The sequence below is a fragment of the Rhinolophus sinicus genome, linkage group LG01 (genome assembly GCF_036562045.2).
Source record: "Rhinolophus sinicus isolate RSC01 linkage group LG01, ASM3656204v1, whole genome shotgun sequence".
NCBI classification, from domain to species: domain Eukaryota; kingdom Metazoa; phylum Chordata; class Mammalia; order Chiroptera; family Rhinolophidae; genus Rhinolophus; species Rhinolophus sinicus.
Genome location: NC_133751.1, coordinates 25,764,899 through 25,792,258, shown reverse-complemented (window position 1 = coordinate 25,792,258; position 27,360 = coordinate 25,764,899). Strand labels below are relative to the sequence as shown.

The 27,360-nt window shown below is 38.4% G+C and overlaps 1 protein-coding gene across 1 annotated transcript in view; it reads left to right on the top strand.

Annotated features, from left to right (window-relative positions):
• The window catches only part of PLCH1 (phospholipase C eta 1), a 190,335-nt gene extending 167,875 nt beyond the window's left edge, over positions 1–22,460 (top strand). Inside the window, exons 17-25 of the mRNA XM_074326762.1 lie at positions 2,639–2,818; positions 2,910–3,017; positions 4,165–4,289; positions 12,094–12,178; positions 14,053–14,199; positions 14,451–14,530; positions 16,043–16,102; positions 16,543–16,897; positions 19,298–22,460. Coding sequence (XP_074182863.1) covers positions 2,639–2,818; positions 2,910–3,017; positions 4,165–4,289; positions 12,094–12,178; positions 14,053–14,199; positions 14,451–14,530; positions 16,043–16,102; positions 16,543–16,897; positions 19,298–21,381 — 3,224 coding nt within the window. The 3' untranslated portion in view covers positions 21,382–22,460. The remainder of the gene's footprint in view (positions 1–2,638; positions 2,819–2,909; positions 3,018–4,164; positions 4,290–12,093; positions 12,179–14,052; positions 14,200–14,450; positions 14,531–16,042; positions 16,103–16,542; positions 16,898–19,297) is intronic.
• Positions 22,461–27,360: the final 4,900 nt, after the last annotated feature.

Here is a 27,360-nt window from a genome sequence, read left to right as displayed (position 1 = left end):
GATGGTCAGGTAACAGATTGCCATTACCAGTGTGAGTAACCAGAAGAAAGAAGAAATGCATTGGCTTAAATAATACCTTGGAATGCCCCATATTTTCTCTTTGGAAATTTTGACTTTGATGAAAATAATTAAATCCACAGATTGAAATTTAACAAAAAGAGTAGAAATTTCAGAAGTGTTGGCTTTTTCACTGATTTTCACCCATCAGTTGCCATATATTGAGTTGAGAAATTCTACTCACAACTCTTCTTACCCTGAGCTTTCCTACTAGTTGCTCTTTTTCCCTTTATCCTCTTCCCTGCTCATTTTTTAATGTTGTTCAGTTAGTGAATGTTTATAGAAATTATAGTTATGTGGCTTTCTATCTACTGTAAATTTTAGTAAAAGTTAAATGTATATCAATCTCCCATTTTCTCAGCAAGTCTTGTTGAAAGGAAAATAACATTGTGGTGTGAGCCTTATGTCCTCACAAGCCTCCAGGATTTTTCCTCAGGTCTTTTTCACCCCCTCTTTCACAAGTGTATCTTTTTCTATCTGCAGATTTTCTTCCCTTTGATGTTGATTTCTTCTTCAAATGGTGACAACTATAAAAATTTTAAATTAATTTCACATGTGAGAACATGATAAACTATAGAAGTGTCAGCAAGTGAACAACACATTCTTAGAATAATTGCTTACAACTAGAAAATGAACTCAGGGAGTAGTTAAATGGAGTTGAAGGTATATTTGGATTAGAGAAATATATTTTCTAATAAATATGTTAGGAAATCATAATCCTATTAGCTTAATGGAAAAATTGAGTACTACTTAGCTTTTGAACTTCCGCTGTGTGTGTGTGTCTTTTGTAGGGTTTTTTTTAGCCTTAAAATTAACAATAGATAATGAATACATGGCTTATCCTAATGTAAAGCAACTCTAGTCTATTAATATATTAATTGATATGTACCTAATTAACAAGGTCATCTTAATGTGATGTGGGATGCATATTTACATGGAGCGACAGAACAAACAGTGGTACCGATTACATTGCTACTCCATTTGAATGTGGCTTGTCAAAAAGACTGTGTGTTTTCTCTTGTTATGTTCAAAGTATTCCTGATCAAAATCTTCAAAAAGGATTGTTATTAGTATACTTGATATATGTAAACTACATTAATAAGCTATGTCAATAAAATATATAAGGAAAGAACTTACATGAAGCAAATCATCAAATTAAAAAAGAATTTTCTAATTTCTTTGCCTCCCACTTGTATTTATGACTGTTCCAAGTTCCAGCTCTAGAGTATAATTGTTAGACATTTGGCCAGCATTTAATATCTAAGGCTGTACATCCCCGAGGACAACAGGGGCCCTGGGAGACTGTGTGCTCTAATAAACATGCACAGTCTGGATGTAATTCAGGACAGTTGGCCCAGCTAGCCCATGCTTCTACTCCTCGGTTGCATGGGCCGAGTCCCTCAGTCTGGGTTCAGACACACTCAGCTTGTCACAGTGCACATTGGAATGGAAATGATGCTCTGGGCAAGTTTGGATCTTTGTCTAGACTGACCTCTTCCAGCAGGTCCAGAAGACATACGGGTGGTTGTTTGGGGGTGGGGAATGGATCTTTGGTGAAGGGGTGAAAGTGGTGGGGTTATTGTAGACACAATGCAAAAGAAGAGATTGGGAGAAAAGGGTATTGATGTTGAATATTTGGGGGTTTACTGTATCATGGCCCCCAAACTTGCAGCTTCCTTGGCCCTGCGTCGACCCCTCCAGATGATGATCCAAACAGAAATTTTAGTATAGACTTCTTGTTCTCTTACCTCCCTTTATTTTTTCCATTGTTTATAAACCTGGGTAGGTGGATGATTGTTTTGGTTTCTGAAACTTTTCTGTATAGTGCTCTTTTGAACTCTTTATTATTATCCCTTTTTCCTAAACAGGTTTTGACTGGTTCCATAATTCTATTCAAATTAACTTTAAAAATAAATTTTTCTTTTTCGGAATTGGTCTTTGTTCTTGGACCCTGAATGCTATTAGTTAATAACGTGTTTCACATGTGAGCTTTTTAGGTGAATACCTTCAATGAATGTCTCCGTTTTCATGTCGAAGTCACATACCACGTTTCCCTGAAAATAAGACTTAACCAGAAAACAAGCCCTAGCACGACTTTTTCAGACTGACATCCTCTGAACATAAGCCCTAATGCATCTTTTGGAGCAAAAATTACTATAAGACCTGGTCTTATTTTCAGGGAAACACAGTAGATACTTTCATTTATTCATGACTGTCTATATCTTTAGTAAAGAAATTCTATTTGAATTATGCACCTGAAAAATAATTTTGCTACTTGCCCTGTTCATACTAGCCAGATAGACATGAATTAGTGAGATGGTTGAACTCTTGGGAAACATGGGACCCTGAAATAGAAAGTTATCTTAGCATAGTTCTGATTTGGCCTCAAAATGGCAAAAGAGTCCCAAGAATGGAATTATATGGGTCGTTCTTGGTCAGGGGCTGCATCTTCTCTGGTTGGATTTTCTCTTTTGCTCTGCCTTTTACTACGGGTATAAACTGACATATTGTAAGTTCTTTTGTGAGTAGTGTTTTCCTTACTGTACTCAGTTTTCTTTTCTTCTTTGTTAAAAACTGCCAGGAACCACAGGAAATGTGTTATCATTCAGTGAAACAAGAGCACATCAGGTGGTTCAGCAGAAATCAGAGCAGTTCATGATTTATAACCAAAAGCAACTCACGAGGATTTACCCCTCCGCCTACCGCATTGATTCCAGTAATTTCAACCCTCTGCCCTACTGGAACGCAGGTTGCCAGCTAGGTGTGTATGCCTCGGGTAGGAGCAGTTCTCTGTATGTCTTGAGTCTATGCTAACATTTTGCCTAATTCTTTCAAACTTTGAACTTGTACAGTGGCACTGAACTACCAGTCTGAAGGGCGAATGATGCAATTAAATCGAGCCAAATTCAAGACAAATGGCAATTGTGGCTATGTCCTCAAACCTCAGCAAATGTGCAAAGGTGTGTGTTATTTCCTAGTCATATATCTGAATGCAGATGACCTATATTGAAGGAACTCTCTGGAAAGTGTGATTCTGCAGTGTTTTGCAACATGATTTTTTTTTTTAAAGATAGTTTAAGGTGTTGGAATATAAATTAAAACTCTTGTCACACTATAATATTTAGAATGTTCTCCCCTGAGGTTATGCATGTGAAGAGGGACTTAGGTAGCAATGGCTTGTCATCTGAAATCCAGTGCCCTAGCATGATATTCACTGGGCATTACTTATAAATTGGACAGTGTTCTAAGGTCTGAGCCATATTTTTCATAAACTCTCTTAGGGGGTGTGAGTCAGAAACATGTTGGCAAAATAAAAATACCACCTGAAACAATTTTATCAAGCCTTTAGTCAATATGGTCCAACTACAAAAGTGCTAATAAAAAAGGAAAGATAATGTAGTGTTGTATCAAAACAACAAATTTTTTTGGTTTTGCTCATTAAAATTCTTTTAAAATTTGCCAAATTGGGGTGGCAGGTTAGCTGAGTTGGTCAGAGCATGGTGCAGGTAGGCTGCACCAAGGTTGCCGGTTCAATCCCCGCATGTCCCACTGTGAGCTGTGCCCTCCTTTAAAAAAAAAAAAAATCCCAAATTGGATTTTTAACAGTTGAGGTAAAAATGTATTGACAGACGTGTTTTCAAGATTTTATGCTATGCATGTTTTCTTGTTCTGCTATTTACTTAATTTCAGATCTTCTTTCTGCTTGTTATATTCACTCTCTGCCTGAGATAGTTTAGGTTACAAAATTATTTGGATCTGACATACCTGCTCCTCTTCTCTGTACAAGCGGCATTCACGTAAAATGCTCCTCCTCCCCCATGCCAGGACTGATAATTGCAATTGCAGACTCTTGCTTTAAATTGGCTCCTTCCCCTGACTTTTGGAGCATGGATTCTAAGAAAAACCATAGTAATGGAAATGCCAGCTGGCATTGGCTTCGGGCAGAAGCCACACTGATAGTTATGTGATAATTTCTTTGCTCTAACAAACACTGTGGTAACTCAGCATTTGTTGTTTCTGTGTTCTACAAACTTAAGCTGCATATGTATGTGTGTGTTTTCCCATGCTACTAACCTTAGATTTTTACACCTGCTTTACTTGGCTTAGGTACTTTCAACCCTTTCTCTGGTGATCCACTTCCTGCCAACCCCAAAAAGCAGCTCATCTTGAAGGTTATCAGTGGACAACAACTCCCCAAACCTCCAGACTCCATGTTTGGAGACCGAGGAGAGGTAAGCCATGTATGACCTAACGGTTAATTATGTGATAATTTTTTGTGTTTACACATTTCATCCAAAATGTCAGCTGTGTGTGTGTGTGTGTGTGTGTGTGTGTGTGTGTGCGTGTGTGCGTGCGCACATTCATAAATGAGCACTGACGTCAGCTCACCAGATATTAACCAGCTTATTGGCAAAGCACACACTTCCTTCTGGATTGCAGTGCATCGTCTATGTGGGAGGCATGAGTGCGTGTAATTCAATTCATTATTTAAGATTGACATGGGCAGTGCTAACATTGAGGTGCAAAAAACAGTTTTATTAATACAGACACTGCATAAGGATATGTCTTAACTCTCCATCCACATTCTTTATCTGCTCAGACCCTCATCTCTGCTGCATGGCAGCCACGTGTTCCTGGCCACATGCTGACTCTTGTCCTCACTTGCTGCACCTCTGTCGCATGATTTTAAAATGGCTTCCTCTGTGACCACAGACTCCGATCTTTTCAGAACTTTTATTCCATCACTCTCATGACACCTGGTCTTGGCCTTCTTGGCTTCAAGTTTCTCCCTACCTCTCAGCTTCTCCATTGTTCGTGTCCTCCCTCTCAGAAGTGGCCCATTTCTTTAGACTCTTTGCCACTCCCACCTGTCAAACCATCACTTCCGGATCTTCCAGCTCTGCGGCGTGGCACCACCATAAACCCTTTGTCTCAACTCTCAACTGACCCACAGTGCCGGGCTGCCATCCCAGCTGCACCGTATCAGCCCACTGTCCTACTCTCTACAGTGGCTGTTTCCAACCTTCATTCTCCTCAAACAGTTGTTCTCATCACTTTCTTTCTCATTTTTAACAGATGGCACCATAGCCTACTCCTCAGAAAGCAGGAACTTCAGATGGGACCATTTCTTCTATCTCTATGGCCTCCAGGCTAAGCCAAGCCACCATCATCTCTTGTCAGTTCTGCTGCAGTAGCTTCCCAGCTGACTGGTCACCCTGCTTCCATTCTGTTCTCCTCTTAACAACAAGAATACTTGTTTTTGCAGTATCAGAAAGTTTATCCTTACCGCTTCTTTCTTCCTTTATTGTCTATGCAAAAGAATATACTTTCTGAATTTTATCCCAAACTTTTTATTTTGAAATATTTTAAACCTCGGAAAAGTTGAAAGAATAGTAAAATGAACACCATATCTCCAACACCTAGATTCACCAATTAAATTATTAAATTTTGTGACATTTTCTTTCTTTTTTTGTATATGTGTGTATATGTATATGTGTATATATTTGTGTTTATATGTGTACACACACATACATATACACATGAAAGAGACACAGCAAATGTCAAAATTTAGTTATATATACTCACATACATATATATGTATTTATGCATTTGCTTTTCTTTGCAGAGTCATTTGATAGTAAATTGTTAACATAATGACCCTTGGCTATAAATATGTCAGCGTTTATCTCTTAAGAACAAAGAAGGACATTCTCCTGTAAAACCAAATATAATCATGACACTCATGACATTTAATATACCAATTGTATGTTATCCAGTATAAAATTTATATTTGATTTTCCCCAGTCGTTCCAAAATTGTCCTTATATCTTCTTCTTTTTTTTCTTTTTCTTTTTGAATTCAGGATCCAATCAAGGGTCATACATTGTTTTAGTTGTCATTTCTCTTTGGTCTTTAAATATCCAGAACAGTTTTCCAGCGTTTTTGTTTTATTTTCATGATATTGACATTAAAAAAAAGGTTCAAGCCAGTTATTTCCAGAATGTCCTGCAATTTGGATTTACCTGATTTTTTCTTCATGAATAGAATTAGAATAAATATATTCGGCTGGACTATTACTTGTGCAATGTGTGTCCTTCTCCATGTCACATCAGGGGCCACATGATGTCATTTATCCAAAAACAGTAATGATACTGTTACATGGATAAGGGGTTCTTCCAGATGTTTTTCATTGTATGGGTATCTCTTTACCTTTGTAATCAATACATAGTCTGTGATGAGTATTGGTGATACAGGGAGATTTCTGTAACAACTGTAACATGACATGAAAACATCTATGATTTCTATCAGGTACAAAATTGCAGTACTAACATTCCTATGCTGTTCTTTAGTCAGAGGCTAATGTAAATAAAGGTAGAGTTTTTTCTTCCCATCCAGGCTCCCTGAAATCTCAGTGCATGATGTCTCACATTATCCATATTTCTGAGAATGAAATCACAATTTTTCTTGTTCCCAATCTGAAAATTGTCTTCTTTAATTTTCGCCTTTTTCCCCCCTTTGCTCCTTACACCTAATTATTACCTTCTCTTAGGTGTTCTACCTCCGAAATCTCTCGCCAGTCTTGCTGCCACTATCTGATTCTATTATTCTAGTATCTCACCTGGGTTATAGTACCACGAAGCACACACTGATATCTCACGTTCACAGATGAGGAATCTGAAGCACAGACACTTACTGAACTTGCTGAAGGCCAACACAAGAATGAAACTTTGAAACAGGAAGTTGCTTTTAAAGCTGGTGGTCTTGACTTCCTTAAAAACAGAAATCATATTCATTAGCTGCCGCAAAACCCAAGATCCCCATTGGTCCAGTTGTACCACAGGGTTCTATTTAAAGTAAGAACTTTTAGCAGAAGATAAATAATTGAAAATGAGTGAATTTTAACTATGATTTATTTTATATCTATCTATCTATCTATCTATCTATCTATCTATCTTCCTCCCTCCCTCCACCTGATTGTCTTACCATGTCCTTCCGTCATACCACTAGCTCTTATCCCCTGAAGTCCCCCACAAAGCTGTATACTCTCTTTACTCTCCATGATCCTAAAAATATGTTTTCTGACACTTCATAACTCTCTCATTTCTGTGTTTTTTCTTTTCTTTTCTTTTTTTTTTAGAGTTTTAGTCCTTTATTGCTCATTATCCAGAACTTGCACCACTAAGGAGAGATTACAGATGTCCAATAAAGCAGGATCTCTTCCCCCAGAGGAGGGGTGATGGGCAGAAAATGTGAGGAAGACGAAACATTCATATTTTTTCTTTTGATTGCTTTTTAATCCTTTTATTTATTTTATTAAAAAAAGATTTTTACTAATATATAGCTACCATACAGTATTATATTAGATTCAGGGGTACACTGTAGTTATTCAGTGTTCACATACCTAAAGAAGTGATCACCATGATAAATCCATCAACCATCTGACACCATACTATGCTGTCACACTATTCTTGACTATATTCCCCATGCTATATATTACATTCCCATGACCTATTTGTTTTATAACTGAAAATTTGGACCTCTTATTTCCCTTCACCTTTTACCTCCCTTTTTGAATTTTTCAATTACAGTTGATATTCAGTATTATTTTAACTAACTTCAGGTGTGCAGAATACTGATTAGACATTTATATAATTTTGGAAGTGATCCCCCTGACTAGTCTAGTACCCACCTGGCACTATACATAGTTATTACCATATTCCCTATGCTTTACTTTACATCCGCATGACTATTTGGTAACTACCAACTTGTATTTCTTTTTTCCCATTAAATTTATTGGGGTGACAATTGTTAGTAAAATTACATAGATATCAGGTGTACAATTCTGTATTACATCATCTATAAATCCCATTGTGTGTTCATCACCCAGAGTCAGTTCTCCTTCCATCACCACCAACTTGTATTTCTTAATCGCTTCACCTTTTCCACCCTACCCCCAAACCCCCTCCCATCTATCACCCCAATTAATCTAGTATCCATCTGACCATACATAGTCATTACGATATTACTGACTATATTCCTTATGCTATACCCTACATCCCCATGACTACTGTGTAACAACCAATTTGTACTTCTTAATCCCTTCACCTTTTTCACCTATTCCCTCAATACCCCTCCCATTTGGTAATCATCAAAACGTTCTCTGTATCTATGACTTTGTTTCTGTTTCCTTTGTTTGTTTTGCTTAGATTCCACTTATAGGTGAAATCATATGGCATTTGTGTTTCTCTGTCTGACTTACTACACTTAGAACAATACCCTCTAGGTACCTCCATATTGTCGCAGATGGCAAGATTTCATTCTTATTTTAGGGCTGAGTAATATTCCATTGTATATATATACCACCTCTTCTTTATCCTTTCATCCTTTCCAGGACACCCAGTTTGCCTTCTTGGCTATTGTAAATAATGCTGCAATGAACATGGATGAGTACATCCCTTTGAAGTAGTGTTTTGTGTTTCTTCAGATGAATACCCAGAAGTGGGATTACTAGGTCCTTCTTTGTCTCGTGTTATAGCTTTTGGTTTAAAGTCTGTAGTATCTTGTATAAGTATTGCTACCCCAGCTTTTTTTTGTTTGTTTGTTTTGTTTTTTGTTTCCATTTTCATGAAATGTCTTTTTCTATCCCTTTACTTTCAGTCTGTGTGTATCTTTTGATATGAAGTGAGTGTCTTGTAAGCAGCATATGTATGGGTCTTGTTTTCTTGTCCATTCAGCCATCCTCTGTCTTTTGTTTGGAGCATTTAGTCCATTTACATTGAAAGTAATTGTTGATAGATATGTAGTTATTGCCATTTTATATATATATATATATATATATATATATATATATATATATATATATATATATATGTGTGTGTGTGTGTGTGTGTGTGTGTGTGTGTGTGTGTATGAACATATATATAATAAAATATACACATATAATAAAATGGCAATAACTACATATCTATCAACAAATATTTATATATATTCTAACATACCTTGAATACTGGTTTGGTGGCAATGAACTCCTGTATCATTTTTTTGTCTGGGAAGCTTTTCGTCTGTCCTTGAATTCTAAATGATAGCTTTGCTGGTAGAATAATCTTGGTTGTAGGTCTTTGATTTTCATCACTTTGAATATTTTGTTCACAAAGTGTCTGTTGAGTAATCAGGTGATGTCTATTGGGAGTTCCCTTTTTTCTCTGTTTTTCTCTTGCTGCTTTTAAGATCCTTTCTTTGTCTTTAACCTTTGGCATTTTAGTTATGATGTGTCTTAGTGGGGGCTTCTTTGAGTTCATCTTGTTTGGGACTCTGCACTTCTGGGGCTTTATATCCATTTCCTTTGCCAGGTTAGGGAAGTTTTCTGTCATTATTTCTTCAAATAGGCTTTCAATTCCTTAGTGTCTCTTTTCCCCTCTTGGTACCCCTAAGATGTAAATTTTGTACACTTGTTGTTGTCCCAGAGGCCCCTTAAACTCTCCTCATTTTTTTCTTGGATTCTTTTTCTTTTTGTTGTTCTGATTATTTTCTGCTATCTTATCTTCTAAATCACTGATTTGATCTTCTGCTTCATCTAATCTACTGTTGATTCTCTGTAATGTATTCTTCATTTCAGTTATTGTAGTCTTTATTTCTGACTGGTTCTTTTTTATGTTTTCTATCTCCATTTTTAGTCTCTTTGTTGAAGTTCTCCCTGAGATCATTATTATTAATATTATTACCAGTGTTTTGAATTCTGCATCTGGTAGATTGCTTATCTCCATTTTGTTTAGTTCTTTTCCTGGAGCTTTGTTCTGTTCTTTCATTTGGGACATGTTTCTTTGTCTCTCTATTTTGGCTGCCCCCCTGTGTTTTTTCTATGTATTAGGTAGGGCTGCTAGGTCTCCCAGTCTTAGTAGAGTGGTCTTATTTAGTGGGTGTCCTGTGGAGCCCAGTGGCACAACCTTCCTGGTCACCAGAGCCAGGTTTTCCAGGTGTTTCCCTTGTGTGGGTTGCGTGTGCCCTCCTGTTGTAGTTGAGCTTGGTTGCTTTCTGCCGGTCAATTGGAGGGATTGATCCTTGGGCTCATTGGTTGTAAGGACTAGCCATGACTACAGTGGAGGAGCTGTGGTGCAGGGGCTGACCCTACAGAACAGGATTCGCTTTAGTGGGGCTCTGGTGCCTGCCATTCTTCCCTTTGGGTGTATCATCCTGGAGGCAGCAGGGTGATGCTCTGGCTCAGTCTGAAGCTGACAACTGGGTGTACCAGCCCGAGGGCCTCCGGGGTGGGGGCGCACTGCAGGCCACATTCAGCCACAGCCTATGCCCTGCCAAAGTCCACCTGGCATGAGCCACAATTCTGCCCGTGCTGTGCTTGGAGGTGCCCCGAGAGGCCAAGCTGCAAACCAAGGCCAGTTTGTCACTAGTGCTGGGCTTAGAGTTGCTCAGCCAGAGGTACAGGACACACTGAAGCCAGATGATGCTTGTTTGGTTTTTGTGACCCTTGAGCAATTTCAGGAAAATCTTCAGCATGAGCCAAGGCAGGGCGATTGTATGGGAAAGCCACTGGAAGTAGTTTGGGTGTGTCCGAAAGTTGGGTGGTGCTTGGGATCTCAGAATCACCAGGCCATGGCAAACAAAAGGTGTTAGCCAGTTTGATGGAGACTCAGATATGGTGGCTGCCTGTGTCTGCATGCCAGAAGTTGGAACAGCTCAACAAAGAAATAATGTCTTCCGCCATCTCTTCCTAGAGAAAGCTGACCCTTCAGCCCTTGCCTAGAAGCCAGACAATTCAGTTTCTCCCCGAATGTCTCTGGTGCCTTTTGAGCTGCTGCCCCAGCGCAGCAGCTCAGAGAGAGCTGAGGGAGTAAGTCTGTGTGTGTCTTCTTTAAGAGGAGTGTTTAGGATTTCAGCCACCTGCTGGCTCACACAGCCACAATCTCCGCTGATTTTGACATCCAGAAGTTACGGGGACTTCTCTCCCTGGCACTGGAACCCTGGGCTAGGGATCCAGGTATGGGGCTGGGACCTCTCGCTCCTGTAGGGGGGACCTCTATAGTGGAGATATACCTCCCAATTTTTGATGATCACTCACAGGTTTGGGACCAGCATGTTTTGCATCTCGGCCCTTCCTACGAGTCTCAAGCTGGGTTCTTCTGTATGTTCTTAGTTGTAGGACTTCAGTTCATCTAGACTTCAGTAAATTCTCAATATTGGTTGTTCTGTAGTTTAGTTGTAATTTTGAGGAAGTTGTGAGAGGAAGTAAGCAAAGCATTTACCTACTCTGCCATCTTGACCAGATATCTATATATCTATATCTATATCTATATAGATCTATATAATTGTTCTATTTTTTAATATTTTAAAATTTACATTGTAATATACAATTGGTTTAACTGCATTAAAATTCACAAATAAAATGTGGATAGCTTGATTAATTATTATATAACCCAATGTAAAGACAGAACCCCTAGAAAGCTTCTGTCTAACCTGCCAGTTAATACTGCCTCCCCATCAAACACCATCCCCTATCATAATAGATTAATTTTGTCTGCTCAAACTTTATGTAAATGGACTTCTGCAGTATTTACTCTTTTATGTCTCATTTGCTCAATGCTATGTCTATGTGGCAAAACTTTGTTCTTTTTCATTGTTGTATAGTATTAATTAATGAATACTTCGCAATTTCTCCATCCTATTCATGATAGACATTTAGGTGTTTTCACTGTGTGACTATTAAGAATATAGCTGCTCTGAGCATTTGTGTATGGACAAAACTCTTCATTTTTGTTGGGTACATACCCTGAACTGAAGTTGTAGGTCACTGGGTAAAGGTTGTGTAGCATTAGTAGATACTGGCAAACAGATATTTAATCTTTTATTTCAGTCTCATAGTCTGAATTTGTTGTACCTGATAGAGTTTCTCTTTTTTAATAAGCACCTAGTAAAATGAGTTGCTGTTGAAATGTGAACATTTTGGCCAATATTCTTATATTAATGAACACATGTGCAGAAGTGTATTAGTTGTGATAACACACTTTCTTTATTTATATATAGATCATTGATCCTTTCGTTGAAGTTGAAATTATTGGATTGCCAGTAGATTGTTGTAAAGATCAAACCCGTGTGGTGGATGACAATGGTAAGACGATGATCTGTGCTCACTTTTAACTGGTATGCTTTAGAAAGAGAATTTTCACTGGAAAAGAAAAATGTGTCTACATAGAAGAGAAACCCTTTAAGTCCGCAACTGCCATCTGAGCTTATGTTCAGAGCTCTTGAACACAGAAAACTAAGTAAATGCGAGATTGATGCGTGGAATGTTTTGATGGACATCGTCTCTCAAGGCTTTTGCTTTTGAAGCAAAATTTTTTTCTAGTGAAAAGAATGAATGAAATTTTATATTTTTATATTGTGTTTTCATTACATGAGTTGCCTCAAAGTTTTCATTTGTGAAGCCTACGTCTGGGTGATTTCTCGTTTTTCCTGGAGCATGTAAAACACTAAAGCTAAGTGCAATATGCTCGGGCTAGAGCATTCTTGTGTTTGGGCCATGATGTAAAGAAAACTTTCTTTACCCAGCCTTCATGTCTTTTTCTTGGTAATCTTTTAACTTTGCGTTTGTTCACACATTTGACAAACATTATTGCATACCTATTTCTCTCAATCTCTGGCCATTAATACTCTAAAATAAATCTAAACCACAATTCTCAAAATGTTTGAGAAATTAGAGATTCATAGACAGACCTTAAGAGGAGTTTTTCTAAATGCTAGTTTACGGAAAGGAATTTGGGGGTCTGAGAGTGGCACAAACCAGTTACTTAGAAAATAACATGCTTAAAGACAATCAACGTCCTTTATTGCATTTTCCTACCAGTGTCAATAGATTTAATTTTTTCTTAGAAGCAATTGAGAGGTTATCACTAAGTCAACAAAAAGATAATTTCTTCTTTTGCTCAGGAGGGGCATTTCAATGATTTTCAGTCTGTAATTATTTCATTAGCTGAGGAGTTTATCAGGGTTAAATGCTGATGCTCCCTGAGTGCATATATTTAATAAAACTTATTTTCAGTTTTAAAAGGAAAAACTTATAGAATACTTAAGTTTTTATCAGTTTAAATAATTTTTTACCTGAGAGAGTTTTACCAGCAAATAAATATATTTTGGTTTTAGAATTTGAATTGAATTATGTACCTTTCTGTTTATTTTCAGTAGCTATGAAAATATATCATCTTTCATGTATTAAGGTTTTGCTTCATGAGATGCCATTGGAAATCAATAATGCATAGTCTAATTAGGCATTGTTGTTAATTATATGATCCTAAGCTCATTATTTTCTTTGAACATCAATTTTGTCAACTAAAATGAGTTACAAATACTTATGTTTCCTACTTTTTAAAAAATGAGCATGCATTGTGTAATTTTTAAAAGCTAATGTATTTTTGAAAGTCAGTAATATGCATTTTTTTCTTAATTGGATAAAAACAAAACCAAAGCCTGCTCTGCTACCCTTAGAGGATTGCTATAAGAATTAAGTAGGATGATATATGGTAGCATTGAAATCAGTACAGAACCTTATAAAATGATTGCTGGTGATTATTACAGCAGCACAGTCTTCGGTGGGCGAGAAGCATAATTCTGTTGATGGGATGGGGTGGGAATCATTCTTTATGATTTTTGCTAAAACATTCTTAGATCGCTTCTATAGATGCTTTGTGACGGTATTGAAGCATCCTGAATATTGTCTAAAAGAACATTCTCTACAATGCAATTTGGCATCAAAGATTATTAGCATTGATGTAATCATTTACAGGCAAGTTTCTTAGCAATTATTTTCTAGCAATTGGGTAAATTCCAAGGCTTTATTTCAGTAAGGCATCCTGGAATGGCTTGGTCGTCTGCATCAGTTTCATAAAATTGTAAGCAATTGTCACTGTCTGCTTTGCAAATGTTATGGCCAATTCATTTTGAGGCAACCCTTTGCTTTTCTGATTTTTCTTTTCCTATTTTTCTGAGGATTTAACCCTGTGTGGGAAGAAACCCTGACATTTACAGTACACATGCCAGAAATAGCTTTGGTTCGGTTCCTCGTGTGGGATCATGATCCTATTGGACGAGACTTTGTTGGGCAAAGAACTGTGACCTTCAGCAGCTTAGTGCCTGGTAGGTATGGGTTGGCCGTTTCTCTCTAGACTGACCATTCCATTTTCTTTGGAAGATTTAATATATAACATATACGATATACACAATATATAACATGATATATAAAATGTGTTAAATGATAATGTGAGTGTTAACAGGCATTGTGAAATGTAAAGAACTGTGGTAAAGTCAGATACTTAATTCACTAACATCCATGGGAAAGCCAAATGCAAGTTCAACTGAAAGAAAACGACTTTCTCCCCTTTTATCAGGCTACCGGCATGTCTATTTGGAAGGACTGACAGAAGCGTCCATATTTGTCCACATAACAATCAATGAAATCTACGGAAAGGTGAGAAAGATTCTATGGCTTAAAGCCACAGGCAGCCATCATATGGTCCTGAACAAAGTTATTTACTGACGAATTGCATCAAAGGAGAGCACATCATAATGAGCTGTTCTTTATCAGGAAACTATGGGGAAGCCCATTGAGCCCAGTGTGCTCTCCTGCCCTCAGGTCCCAATCCACCTGTGCTCCTTCTAGTCCTTAGAGGTGTGTCCTCATTCCTTCCACCCGGGGGTCCTTTCTGGGCTTATGAGAAAACTACGATTCTCTTAGATGATTATCTGCTTGGCTAAAACAGTGAAGATATAGTTGAAAATTGAATTTTACTTCTTAAAAAGTCCCAGCTGGCTGCAGTGGGAAATGTAGTGTCACAGATGTTTGATGAATTACTTGTACTAACCAAGTTGTGATTCCAGCCAGTGCTAAGCAGGATGCATTCATTTGATGCCATTGTATTTAACTGAAAACCTAAAACTCATGAATGAATTCCAAGCCATCCACCACAAAAAGACTTAAAAGAGACCACGAAAATGTATTCCACCTGATGCTGCTCTCATCATTCTAGAATTCACTTGAGGTTTATAAATCAATAGGCTGTCCTCTGGTCATGCCAAGTAACTGGGGACTTGGCCACTGGAATGAATTTTTTGGACCAGATGTGATTTAGAGGGACTGTAAGAGCATTGAATAAAGCCCAGGAATGTTCAGTGCTCTTTTGCCGAAATTCTGTTCTAGCCTGGGGCTTCTCCTTCAGAAGCATTTACCATTTCTGTGCCTCAGCTTCTTCATCTGTAAAATGAGGGTAACATAGTACCTACCTCATTAATAAATATGTGTTATCCTTAGACATCTGCCTGGCCCGTAGTAAATGCTCAAAAATGTTGGCTAATATTAATATTATTATGACTATAAGCTAATTGCTAAGCAATGGACCAATTGAGCCTAAATTAGGGGTACATGTTTATCTGACATCAGTCTGGGTGGGGGGACACTAGGGATCCTAATTTCTAAGAATGATGAAGTTTTATTTCACAACTTTCTATGTTTAGTCCTGAGTTTCTGTTTGTGCTGCTTGTTGAGACCCTTTCTTCAGCCTAAATACATACAAATGTGAATGATCAAAGAATGATTCTTGAGTTCTAGGAATCCCAGGTTGACTAAGTCGTTTCTTAGCATTTCTCATGCTTGAGGGACACAATAAAATTCAGATTTTGTTTAAAACGTGAGCCAGAAATAAATTCAAATATGAAAAAGAAAGTGTGCCATAGGACTTCTGTCTCCTGAATAAGTGTCCACTTATAAGTCATATTGTTTATCACTTTCAAAGTCTGTTTGGGTTGGGATTCCCAAGCCGTAATGTGGCAGTGGTGAGTTGAACAATGAATGAACCTGTGGTGAAAAACCCCTGCAAACTGGAAGAAAGGGTTTACAGAAGCATATGCATTTTTCAATTTTGTTTTGACTTGTGTGCGACCTTCTTGAAGGAACCCCAATTGTGTTTTGTTTTTTCCCTTGCAGTGGAGCCCTTTAATACTCAACCCCAGTTATACTATATTGCACTTTCTAGGAGCTACAAAGGTAGTTTCTCAGCATGGTGCTTTCTTCTCACTGGCATATTTCTTTTCAAATGGTTCTGGCAGCATGCTTTTTCATGTCACTCCATTTTCCTGCTTACCACTTCGAAATGTGCATCTGTTGCTTTAGGGCGACTGGAGTTCTTAGCAGTCTATTAACTGCAGAAACATTTCCTACCACCTTATCATCTCTGGGTAGGAAACTTCTGGGAAAGCTTGGTTATGCAAATGGAAGGCTGCCTTCCCCACACAGTAAGGTTGAGAAGACGTGCATGGCACTGTGCAAACATGCTGTGAGCTGCTGTTTTCTTGGTCTGAGTCTATACTACCAATGGCTGTAAAATTTCATTTTGTATCCATTTTTCATGGAACTGTCATTTAAAAGGCAAATTGTTGCCACAGTGGCATTCGTTTGACTTGTGGTTGGTCCTCTTGTATCTTCAGAACAGACAGCTCCAAGGTCTGAAAGGACTGTTCAACAAGAATCCCAGGCACAGTTCTTCAGAAAACAGTTCCCATTATGTTCGGAAGCGATCAATTGGAGATAGAATTCTGCGGCGCACAGCTAGCGCTCCAGCCAAAGGCAGAAAGAAGAACAAAATGGGCCTCCAGGAAATGGTAGAGATAAAGGATTCTGTGTCTGAGCCTGCCAGAGATCAAGACGGTGTCCTGAGGAGGACCACACGGAGTCTGCAAGTGCGCCCAATCTCTATGCCTGTTGACAAAAGTTTTTTCGGGGCTTTGTCACTGCCTATATCCGAAACAGGAAGAGACACCGAAGGCAAAGAAAACTCTCTGGGTAAGATACGTTAAGTTTCTCTAAAGATAAACCCCTGCATTTTGATCTCTGATTATCATTATGACGAGGTTGACATTTTGTAGTCAGTATAAAATATACTAAAAAAATAATAATAATTTTAACGTTATCTTTTAGACCAGATTTTAAACTTTGGGAGAGGGCAGGGGGGTAGAAGAGCTGTTTCCTAGTTCCTAAGGCCTTAAAATTACATGTGAAGTTGACAGTGAGGGATAAGAGGAACCATCAGGTCTGATGGCATAGAGCCTAGGTATGAGAGAGGGAGGTGAAACCTGCAAAATATGAGCAGACATCATGGTTTTCTATGTGGGTACCATATTTACTGAGTGTTCTGAACTCAAATAGAATTATGTTGATTTTTTTTTTTAAGTTGTATATAGTTGTGTTTCTCTCCCTGCCATATAATACATTTCCGTGATTGGAAATGTTTATAATACATTTCCATGATTGGAAATGTTTATGGAGAAAGAGGAAAGGGCAGATGTTAAAAGCAAGCCACTGTCTTCACTTGAGAAATCTTTGCTTCTTCGAGAGGTAGCTCAGGCCATGTTTTCCTGTGGCCTCACTTCCCTGATGCCTGGATGTTGGCAGGGAAGGAAACACGTCTATCCCTCCTTCCAGTTACAGGCTCCTCAAGCCTAGGGACCAGGCATTACCCATCTTTCCCCCTAATCTGAGCGTAATGCTTCACTCATATCAAGAACTTGGTAAAGAGCGATGCCTGCTTTACAGTGTCCCAAAGAGCTCTTGACTTCGGTCGGTGACTCCTTCTCCTGCCTGATTTTAAATGATTGAAGCACTACAACTGTGTCTATTCGATGTCTCTGCAACAAATATGTTTGAATTAAATCAGAAGCATCCCAGACAAGTAGAACGTGATACCTTTTTCTTTTAGCAAAATTCTCCTTTTATCATACAATCTAATTTCAATGATCTACTCTCTCACAAAAACCATCTTATTTGTATTGATTTTTATTGTAAGCTTTTTTAGGGAGACAAACTGATTTTTGAATGACCTCTTTGAAGGAGAAAAAGGGAGTTTAAAAGTTTGAAATTTTGCTAAGAACAATGTCAGAAGAGATGAAATGTGTGCTTTAAAATTTATTTCAAAGCTCCATTTGGGGGGAAATAAAGCCGTATTTAATAGAAATCAGTAATAAATCTATTAATGCCAAAATTAAGATGTTAATTCAGCAAGGTGAGTTAGGAAGCAATATTGAGGTGATGTTTCTTTCCTCCCATTAAAAAACAATTAATATAAGTTAGTCATTCAGGTAGATAGATAGATAAAAACCTGTGGTAAATATGGAGCAATACACAGGCATGGAATGATTCAAATTATAATGTAGAAAACAATAGTAAGTGAAGAAAATGCTAAATACAAAATTCTATACATAGTTCTGTTTCTCTACAAAAGCTTGCAGTGGCTTTCTCTGAGTGGAACATGAAAGGATATTTAATTTTTTTTCCTTATAATTTTTGGGTTTATCAAACGTTGAAGGTGAAATTTTTAATTAGGAAAATAATAAACAAATTCTTCTTGTATATCATGATTAAAAGCTTTTAAACATTATTAAATAATGTGATCAAGAGTGCTTGAACACTTAGTATTGTCTTAGCATTATACTAAACAGGATGGGATACATCCAACTTACTGTGAATTGTGTGTTTTTATAGTTTTCCTTACTGTGCTTAATATTTTACTGCCCCTTTTAAGGGGAGAATGTGACATGAAATGTATGTATTAAAAACAAAAATATGGTTAACAGAAAACTAGCTATTAGCAGTGGCATTGAATTTATGACCAATTCTTGATTTTTACATTTAAATTCAACAGATATTGATATTTTAATACATTTATTGCACTTTCCAATTTGTTTTAGAAATTAATTATATTAGATCTTTTGCTAAAATGTTTTTTTTTAATGATATGACTTGTGTTTTTTATTAATACATGCTTAACTTTGAAAGCTTATAGTATCTTGCTTACAGGTACCACAATACTTTGTTTAACAGAGCTGTCTTGTTCTGTTTTTATTGGCATGCTTCTGTGTAGTACAAATCTGAATAGGAAACAACTTAAGGTAATCCTCACTGTAAAAGTATGGTAACTCATTGACATTTTTTTGGTAATGAATATTACATCCTTAACTGATGTAATAGATTTTCAAAGGGAAGCTTCAGTGAAATTCCTCTGAATATATTTTACCATTTATTCATCACACAGACACTTTGTTGCAAATCTATGCACTCCATGATTATATTTTGTCACGATGTAACAGATTTACATTCTCCATTTGTCTGTCTGAAGACAAACATGAGTGTTCGCAGCTCTTACATAAAGTGCTACATGTCACCTAAAATGTTGTTTGTTTCATTCAGCAGACGTTAAGGATGGCAGCAGAAAAGGGAAGGCAAGTATAAAAGACCAACATTTTCCAAATTTCAACAAAAAGTTATCCTCTTCCTCCAGCGCGCTCCTCAACAAAGACATCAGCCAAGGGCACTCTGCTATTTCTACTGCTAACATGTCAATCACAGAACAGGTGGACATGCCAGGTCCTACAGGTGGGAGAACCAAATCAAATATGTCAGTTGACTGCCAGGAAGACCACGGCCCCAACAAATCCCTCTCCCCAAAGCATTTGGCTCTTAATCCTGCAGTTAACCCAACACAAGATCTGTGTGGTGTGCAAACCAAGGAAAATGGCAATGCTGGCGGCTTTGCGGAAGGAAAAAGCACATTGTCTGGAAGCATCTTTTCTCAAAGCAACCTGGAGATTAAGAGCTTGGAAGGCAATTGGGGTAAGGGCAGACCTGCAACCTCCTTTTCTTTGTCAGACGTCTCTATACTCTGTTCTGACGTACCTGAGTTACAGTCTACAGCGATTCTGCAGGAGAGTGAAATTTCTCATCTTATTGACAATGTCACTTTAACGAACGAGAATGAGGCGGGTAGTTCCATCTCAGCACTGATTGGCCAGGTTGGTGATACCAGCGATCAGGCGAACCTCACAGTTGTTTCTCATCTTCACAGCACCAGTGTGATGTCAGGCCATCCTCTCTCACCCACTATGAACCTAAAAATGCCCTCCAAGCATGGCTTTTCCAAGGGAAACCCCAAGTCATCCTTACTCTGCTCGTCTCCTGAGCCAATTGCATTCTCTAGTCCTGAGGCCTCTGAACGCTCAACGCACACAGTCATTTGTGAGACCGCCTGCACTCTTACTGTCTCTAAAACCAAACCAGATGATGACCTTTCTGGTAAGGCCAAGACAGGGGCCATGGAAAGTAACCTGCCTCTTTCCTCTAATACGTCTCACTACCCGTTATCAAAAAGTCCCACCAAAGGGAAAGACTGGGAAATACTGAGGAACCGCAGCCCTGCCTCTTCCGCTGACTTGACACTGGGAGATGTCATAGCTGATCCCACTGTTTGTTTAAATTCTGGGGAGAGCAGTCTCGTGGAAATGGATGGAGACTCAGAAAATCTGTCCATAACAACGTGTGACTACAGGAGAGAAGACACAAGTCACTTCGCTTCTCCTTTAAAGCTGAAGTACAGTCAGGGTGTGGTGCAACATTTTCAAAGAGGCTTGAGAAATGGTTACTGTAAAGAGACTCTCCACCCTTCTGTGTCTGAAATAGTCAACAATATCCAAGGTGTCAAAAATCAAAGTATTTCTTGTCTAACCTATCAGGGTGCTGGTTTTATGCATAAGCACTTCTCAAATTCAGATGCAAAAATGAACCAGACCTGCGAGCCCCCATCTGGTGCTCAAGAGTTGCATGCCCCTGCATCCAACCCTGCCCGGCACCCTCCTCTGCCTGCTCTGAAACTGCCCAGTCCTTGCAAATCCAAAAGTCTGGGAGACTTAACATCAGAGGACATCGCCTGCAATTTTGAAAGCAAGTACCAGTGTATTAGTAAGAGTTTCGTTACAACTGGCATCAGAGACAGGAAGGCTGTACCTATAAAGACAAAGTCCATAGAGCCGATAGATGCCCTGACTGAGCAGCTGCGGAAGCTCGTGTCCTTTGACCAGGAAGATGGCTGCCAAATGCTGTATGCAAAGCAGGATGCCAATCCGTTCCCCAGGGCATTGGTCAGGAAGTTGTCATCCAGAAGTCAGAGCAGAGTGCGCAACATTGCCAGTCGTGCCAGGGAAAAGCAGGAAGCCAACAAGCAGAAAGGTGTGAACCCCAGCAATGTGGGAGGCGTGATTCTTCGAAACAAAGCCTCCGGGCCCCCGCCCGTGGGGAACCGGCACTCCACTGGCTCCTACATCGCGGGCTACCTGAGGGACGCCACGGGCGGCGGCGTGGAGGGCCGCGGCATCCCCGAGGGCGCGTGCACAGCCCTGCGCGCGGGCCACGCCGACCGGTTCTGTCCGGATCACTCTGCTTTGCAGACAGAGCCAAGCAGTGAGGACAAACCAGAAATTTACTTTCTTCTGAGACTGTGAATTCCGTAAAGCTGCATTTCCCATGTTTACAAGGTAGTCTGTAGAATTGTCAGTTTTCGGTAAAAATGGTCCTTGGCTTTGAAATGATTTGAAAATGCATTTTTAAACTTGTATTTTGGGCTCCCTTGGACTCCATGTGTTCTTCCTGTTTATGCATTTGTATATAGATTCGGGTCCCATTTCCCACGTACCTAGGATCTTTCTTCCCTGTGAACTCTCCCGGTATGAAATGTGTGCATGTCCTACGTGTGAAACTTCTCAGCAGCCTGGGGTATAACATCCGTATGCTTCACCTACATGTCCTTTACTCTGTGTCCTCAGATCACAGCCACACACGTAGGTATTTTTACTCTCTAACTCGTGAGTTAATTAAGATAACTTTGCAAAGGACAAAGGGATGAATTCTTTATTTTAAAGCCATGATCATCTTTCCTCTTTTTCCCTTTGTTGAGAAGTCCCAATGCATTTTTATAACTCAGTTAAAAGAAGATTTAAGTGATTACCTTTTAAGATTTCTTTACCCCATCCAGAATGGGAGTTCAAAGGAGATTAGTAGCTGCTTCCCCCAGACCCTCTCCTTTTTAGAGTAAGCTGTGAGGGTGGGAGGAATAAAGCAAACTTCTGTATATAAGGACAGAAAATTGTTTGTTTTACATAAATTTTGTTACATATTTTTGCTAATGGCTTTCTATGTAACACAGCACAGTTGCCAAGCTATTTGTTGTACTTTCGCATTTTCTGATTAATTTATAGACTGCAAATAACGGCTTTCAGAATGAGGGATTTTCATCAGACACTAACACTAACAATAGCAGAAATCGAAAACTTCCCCTCAAACTTTCAAGAAAAAACACCCAACAACACCTTTCTTATAATAAAATCCAGGTGAATAGTCAATTAGAAGAAACTTTTTTCCTTCAGGGAGACAAGTAACTATATTTTAGCACCAACACACATTATTTTCATGGTGAATCCATTTTTTTTATCGCATGTTGTGATGTCCCTCTGCTTTTTGTAACATTGACTGCAATGATGTTCTTGGAATTCATGAAAATATAATTAAAACAGATTTTTAAACACTTGGTGAATTGTTTTTCAATTGAAGTTCATATGATGACTATTGAGTAAGGAATGCAGAGGACTTGGAAATATTTTTCCTTTTCATCTCTTCACCGCGGAAGAGATAAGTTCTACAGGGGACAGTTTTAAGCAACAATTTATGTCTCTGAATGTTTTCATTATGCTATAAAGACAAATTTGTAAGGTGACTTGAAAAGAAATCAAACATAATGAGTTTCTTTGCGTTTGGTGTTGATATTGCCAGTTTAAAAATATTCCTTCCCAAATCTTGCCCTGGAGGGGAGGGGGAACAGGGAAAGGCAGGTAAGGTGGTATGTTTGGCATATCAGACCACCTGAAGCTTTGTTGTGTGGGGGGAGAGGGGGGAGGAATACAGTCAGACCCTGGTTACCCTCAGTCCCCACCTCTGAACTTCCCCCCATGATGAGGGTCTTCTGTCTTTGGACAAGCCCTGGGATGCTGTTTGGGGTAGGAATGTAATGGTGAAAGGGAGAGTTACCCATTTTCATCCCCTTAGTGAACCCAAGACATTTTTGTTTCTTGCGAGTTCTGAACCCACAAAGTTTTATCCTTAGACCTTGGCTTGTTTTTAAAGTATACTTGTCTTAAAAGAGATTGACGTAATGTAAAGTTGTTGAAATTCATTTCCAAAGGAATAGAGCTTAGCTGCCTTCTGCACGTTGACAAAATCTGTATTGTAGAAATCCATGAGTTTACATTTGGGTGTCAACCCTGTCTCAAAGTGATTTAGTAGTAACATAAATGATTGGTGCCAAGTGATGTGTTATCAGACCAAACCCCCAGGTGCCCATGTGTGTCTGTCACTCATACATTCAGTATTCTACTGATAGGACTTGAGAAGAGAAAGCAACTTCATAATTACGATTTGGAGATTGTATAATAAGGAAACGGAGGCAATAAATCTTAAATTCTACCACAAACTTTCAGTGCTCAGATTAGACTCCCCAATCAGGGTTTCTTCCACTTGTTGGGAGAAAGGATCAGGAACTCATTCAGTCATAAGGAAATCATGTAGCAAGTGAGATCTCAAGTAAGAAATTAACTAACAGGGCTTTTTTTTTTTTAAACTTTTGAGAACTTTAGAGAGTCCAGGAAGGCCCCAGTCTCTGCAAAGTCTGAGTAGAGCAAGCCCTGTGGACCAGTGGTTTCATAGTTTTCTAATTTGACTCCTTTTAGAGACTGGATGGAATATTGCAAGGCTGAGCAGCAACAGGTGACTGAGAGAGTTGCCTGCAGCAGTAGCGATATCCACAGAGGACAGAGTAAAGCTTCTTAACATAAATCTGGTCAAGCCATCTTTCCCATTTAAAAGCCTTTAGTGGCTCCTCATCCCTCATGGAATAAGATTTCAGAGCCTTGCATACAAGGTCTCTTTGATTTGATGCCCTTGTCTGTTTCTACAACCTGGTCTTCTCTGTCTTAGAATGCTCTCTCCTTCTCTGCCAACTACCTTTTCCAAGATGTATCCTGGAAGATCCTTTCCTCTAGGGAGCTTTCTCTGATTTTGATCTCTTTTTCCCTGATTGTATCGAATCCTTCAAGAATTACCCAATTCCATTTGGGGGCCTCCAATTCCACTCCATTGTATCAATCTGTTCACGTGTCTGTCTCCTCCACTAGAGTTTGACCTCTTTGAAGGCAGTAATTATACCTTGTGCCCTTTCCCAGACTCAAGGCTTGGTACCTGTTTGCATTCAGGAAACACTTGATAAATTGATGACTAAGGGAACTTGGGCAAAATGTGAGAGAAAACATTTGTCTGATGTCTGTTTGTTGTGTGCGTGGAAGGAGGAAGAGGCACAGACTCTTGTGCCAAGTAGTTTGTATGGTGATGACTGAGTTTATCTTTGTTTCCTTTAATTCTCTCATTTCTCTGTTTCTATCCAGCCCATCCCTTTCTCTTCCCTTTAACTTAGTATCTATTTAGTCATTGAACCATGAGCAACAGTAGCTGATTTTTGTAAAGCATTCTGCAACTTAAAATCTTTTATATCTAGTGCATCACCTTTGGTCCTTACAACAATTTTGTGAAAAGATGAGGTTATCTCCATTTCATAATTTCGAAAATGAACCTCTGAACCTGTGATTTGCCCAAGGTCATGGGGGCTAGGAAATAGCCAAGCAATGTTAATTGAACTCCTCCTTTGGTCCTGTTTCCCCTATACACCATTGCCTTCCCTGGAGACTGCAATAAACATTTAGTTAGCATCCACTCTGGGCTAGGCACTTAGCTGGGTGCTTAGATTATGACAATAGGGACTTGTCTTTTGGCTGCCAACAGCTGGTAGAGATGCTGAGATATAATGTGTTGGTGTTCCAAATGTCTAAACAATTAGAACATATTACATATCGTAGTTGAAAATAGAAGAAAAGAGAATTAGAAACATTACTATATATATATGACATCCATAAATAGCCCCCTTTAAAAAAATTAATAAACTTTATTTTTTAGAGCAGTTTTATGTTTATAGCAAAATTGAGCAGGAGGTACAAAGATTTTGCATATACTACCTCTGTCCCTGAAACCCCCTTCGCCACCCACATACACAACTTTTCCACTGTCCACATCACCCACTATAGTGGATACATTTATTACAACTGATGAACTTACTGACATTATTATCACCCAAAGTCCATAGTTTACGTTACGGTTCACTCTTGGTGTTATATATTCTGTGGGTTTTGATGAATATATATTGTTTCCACCATTGTAGTGTCATACACAATAGTTTTACTGCCCTAAAAATCCTTTGTGCTCTGTCTATTCATCTTTACTCCCCACCCCCAAATTCCTGGAAACCACTGATATTTTTACTGACTTTCTAGTTTTGCCTTTTCCTTAAAGTCTTATTCTTGAATTATACAGCCTTTTCATATTGGCCTTCTTCATGTAATAATATGCATTTAAATTTCCTTCATGTCTTTCCCAGCATGATAGCTCATTTTGGTGCTGAATGATATTCTATAGTCTGGATGTACCATAGTTTATTCACTCACCTACTGCAGGACACCTTGGTTGCTTCCAAGCTTTGGTAATTATGAATAAAACTGCTATAAATATCCATGTGCAGATTTGTGCATAGACATGTTTTCAGCTCATTTGGGTAAATACAAGCAGCACAATAACTGGATTATACGGTACGAGTATGCATAGTGTTCTAAGAAACCTGCCAATGGTTTCTTGCAGAGCGGCTGTACCATTTTTCATTCCCACCAGCGATGAATGAGAGTTCTGTGGCTCCACATCCTCTCTATTGAGTTGGCAATTCTGGGTCTTTTGATCTTTGTATAAACTTTAGAATCAGTCTGTCAGTGACCACAAAATAAATTGCTGGGATTTTGATTGAGATTGTGTTGAATCTATAGATGAAGTTGGGAAGAACTGACATCTTGACAATATTGAGTCTATCCATGGACTTATAATAGTTCTCCATTTATTTCATTCTTCTTAGATACCTTTCATCACAATTTTGTTTTCTTCATATAGATCTTGTATATATTTTGTTAGATTTATACCTAAGTATTTCTGTTTTGGGGGGTGCTAATGTAAATGATTGTGTGTTTTTAATTTCAAATTCCACATGTAAGTTCCTGGTATAAGGAAAGCAATTGACTTCTGTTTGTTAACCTTGTATCCTGCAACCCTGCTATAATCACTTTAGTCCCAGGAGAGTTTTTCTTTTTCCTTTTCATTTCTTTTAAATTTCCTACATAGACAGCTATGTTATCTGCAAACAAAGCTAGTTTTATGTTTTTTCTTGCCAATCTGAGTAACTTTTATTCTTTTTATTATTTCCTTGTCTTACTGCATTAGCTAGCACTTCCAGTACAATATTGAAAAGCAGTGGCGAGAGTGGGCATCCTTGCCTAATTCCTGATCTTAGCAGGAAAGCTTTGAGTGATGTAAGCTTTTTTTTTTTCTTTTTCTTTTTCTTTTTTCTTTTTTTTTTTTGGAAATGTTCTTTATCAAGTTGAAGATGTTTTGCTGTATTCCTACTTTCCTGAGAGGTTTTGTCATGAATGGTGCTGGATTTTGACAATGCTTTTTCTGCATCTATTAATATGACCATGTGATTTTTCTTCTATGGCCTGTTGATGTGATGGATTACATTACTTGGTTTTTGAATGTTGAACAAGGATCACATACCTGGGATAAATTCCAAATGGTCATAGTGTACAATTCTTCTTAAACAGTGTTGGATTTGATTTGCGAATATTTTGTCGAGTATTTTACATAAATATTCATGAGAGGTATTAGCCTGTTGCTTTCTAATAATGTCTTTGGTTTGGTATTAAGGTGAGACTGGCTTCATAGGATAAACTATGAAGTGTTCTCTACTTCTGTCTTCTGGAAGACATTGTAGAATATTGGTATAATTTTTTTCTCAAAATCTTTGGTAGAACTCACCAGTGAACCCATCTGGGTCTGGTTCTTTCTGTCTTGGAAGGTTATTAATTATTCAGTTTCTTAACTGAATATAGATTTCTTCTTTGATCCATAGGTTATTTAGAAGTGTGGTGTTTAACCTCCAAAATATTGGGATTTTCTAGTTGTCTCTGTTATTGATTTCTAGTTTAATTCCATTGTGATTTGAGAGCAGACATAGTATGGTATATATTCTTTTAAGTTTATTTGGGTGTGTTCTATGGCTCAGAGTGTGGTCTAGCTTGGTGAGTGACCATGTGAGCTTGAGTGGAGTGTGGAATCTGTGGTTAGACGAAGTAATCAATAAATGTCAGTTATATCCAGTTAATTCATGGTGTTGTGTCCAACTATGTCCTTACTGATTTTCTTCCTATTAGATCTATCCATTACTGATAGAGGCATGTTAATAATCCCAACTCCAATGGTGTATTCATCTATTTCAGTTTTTGCCT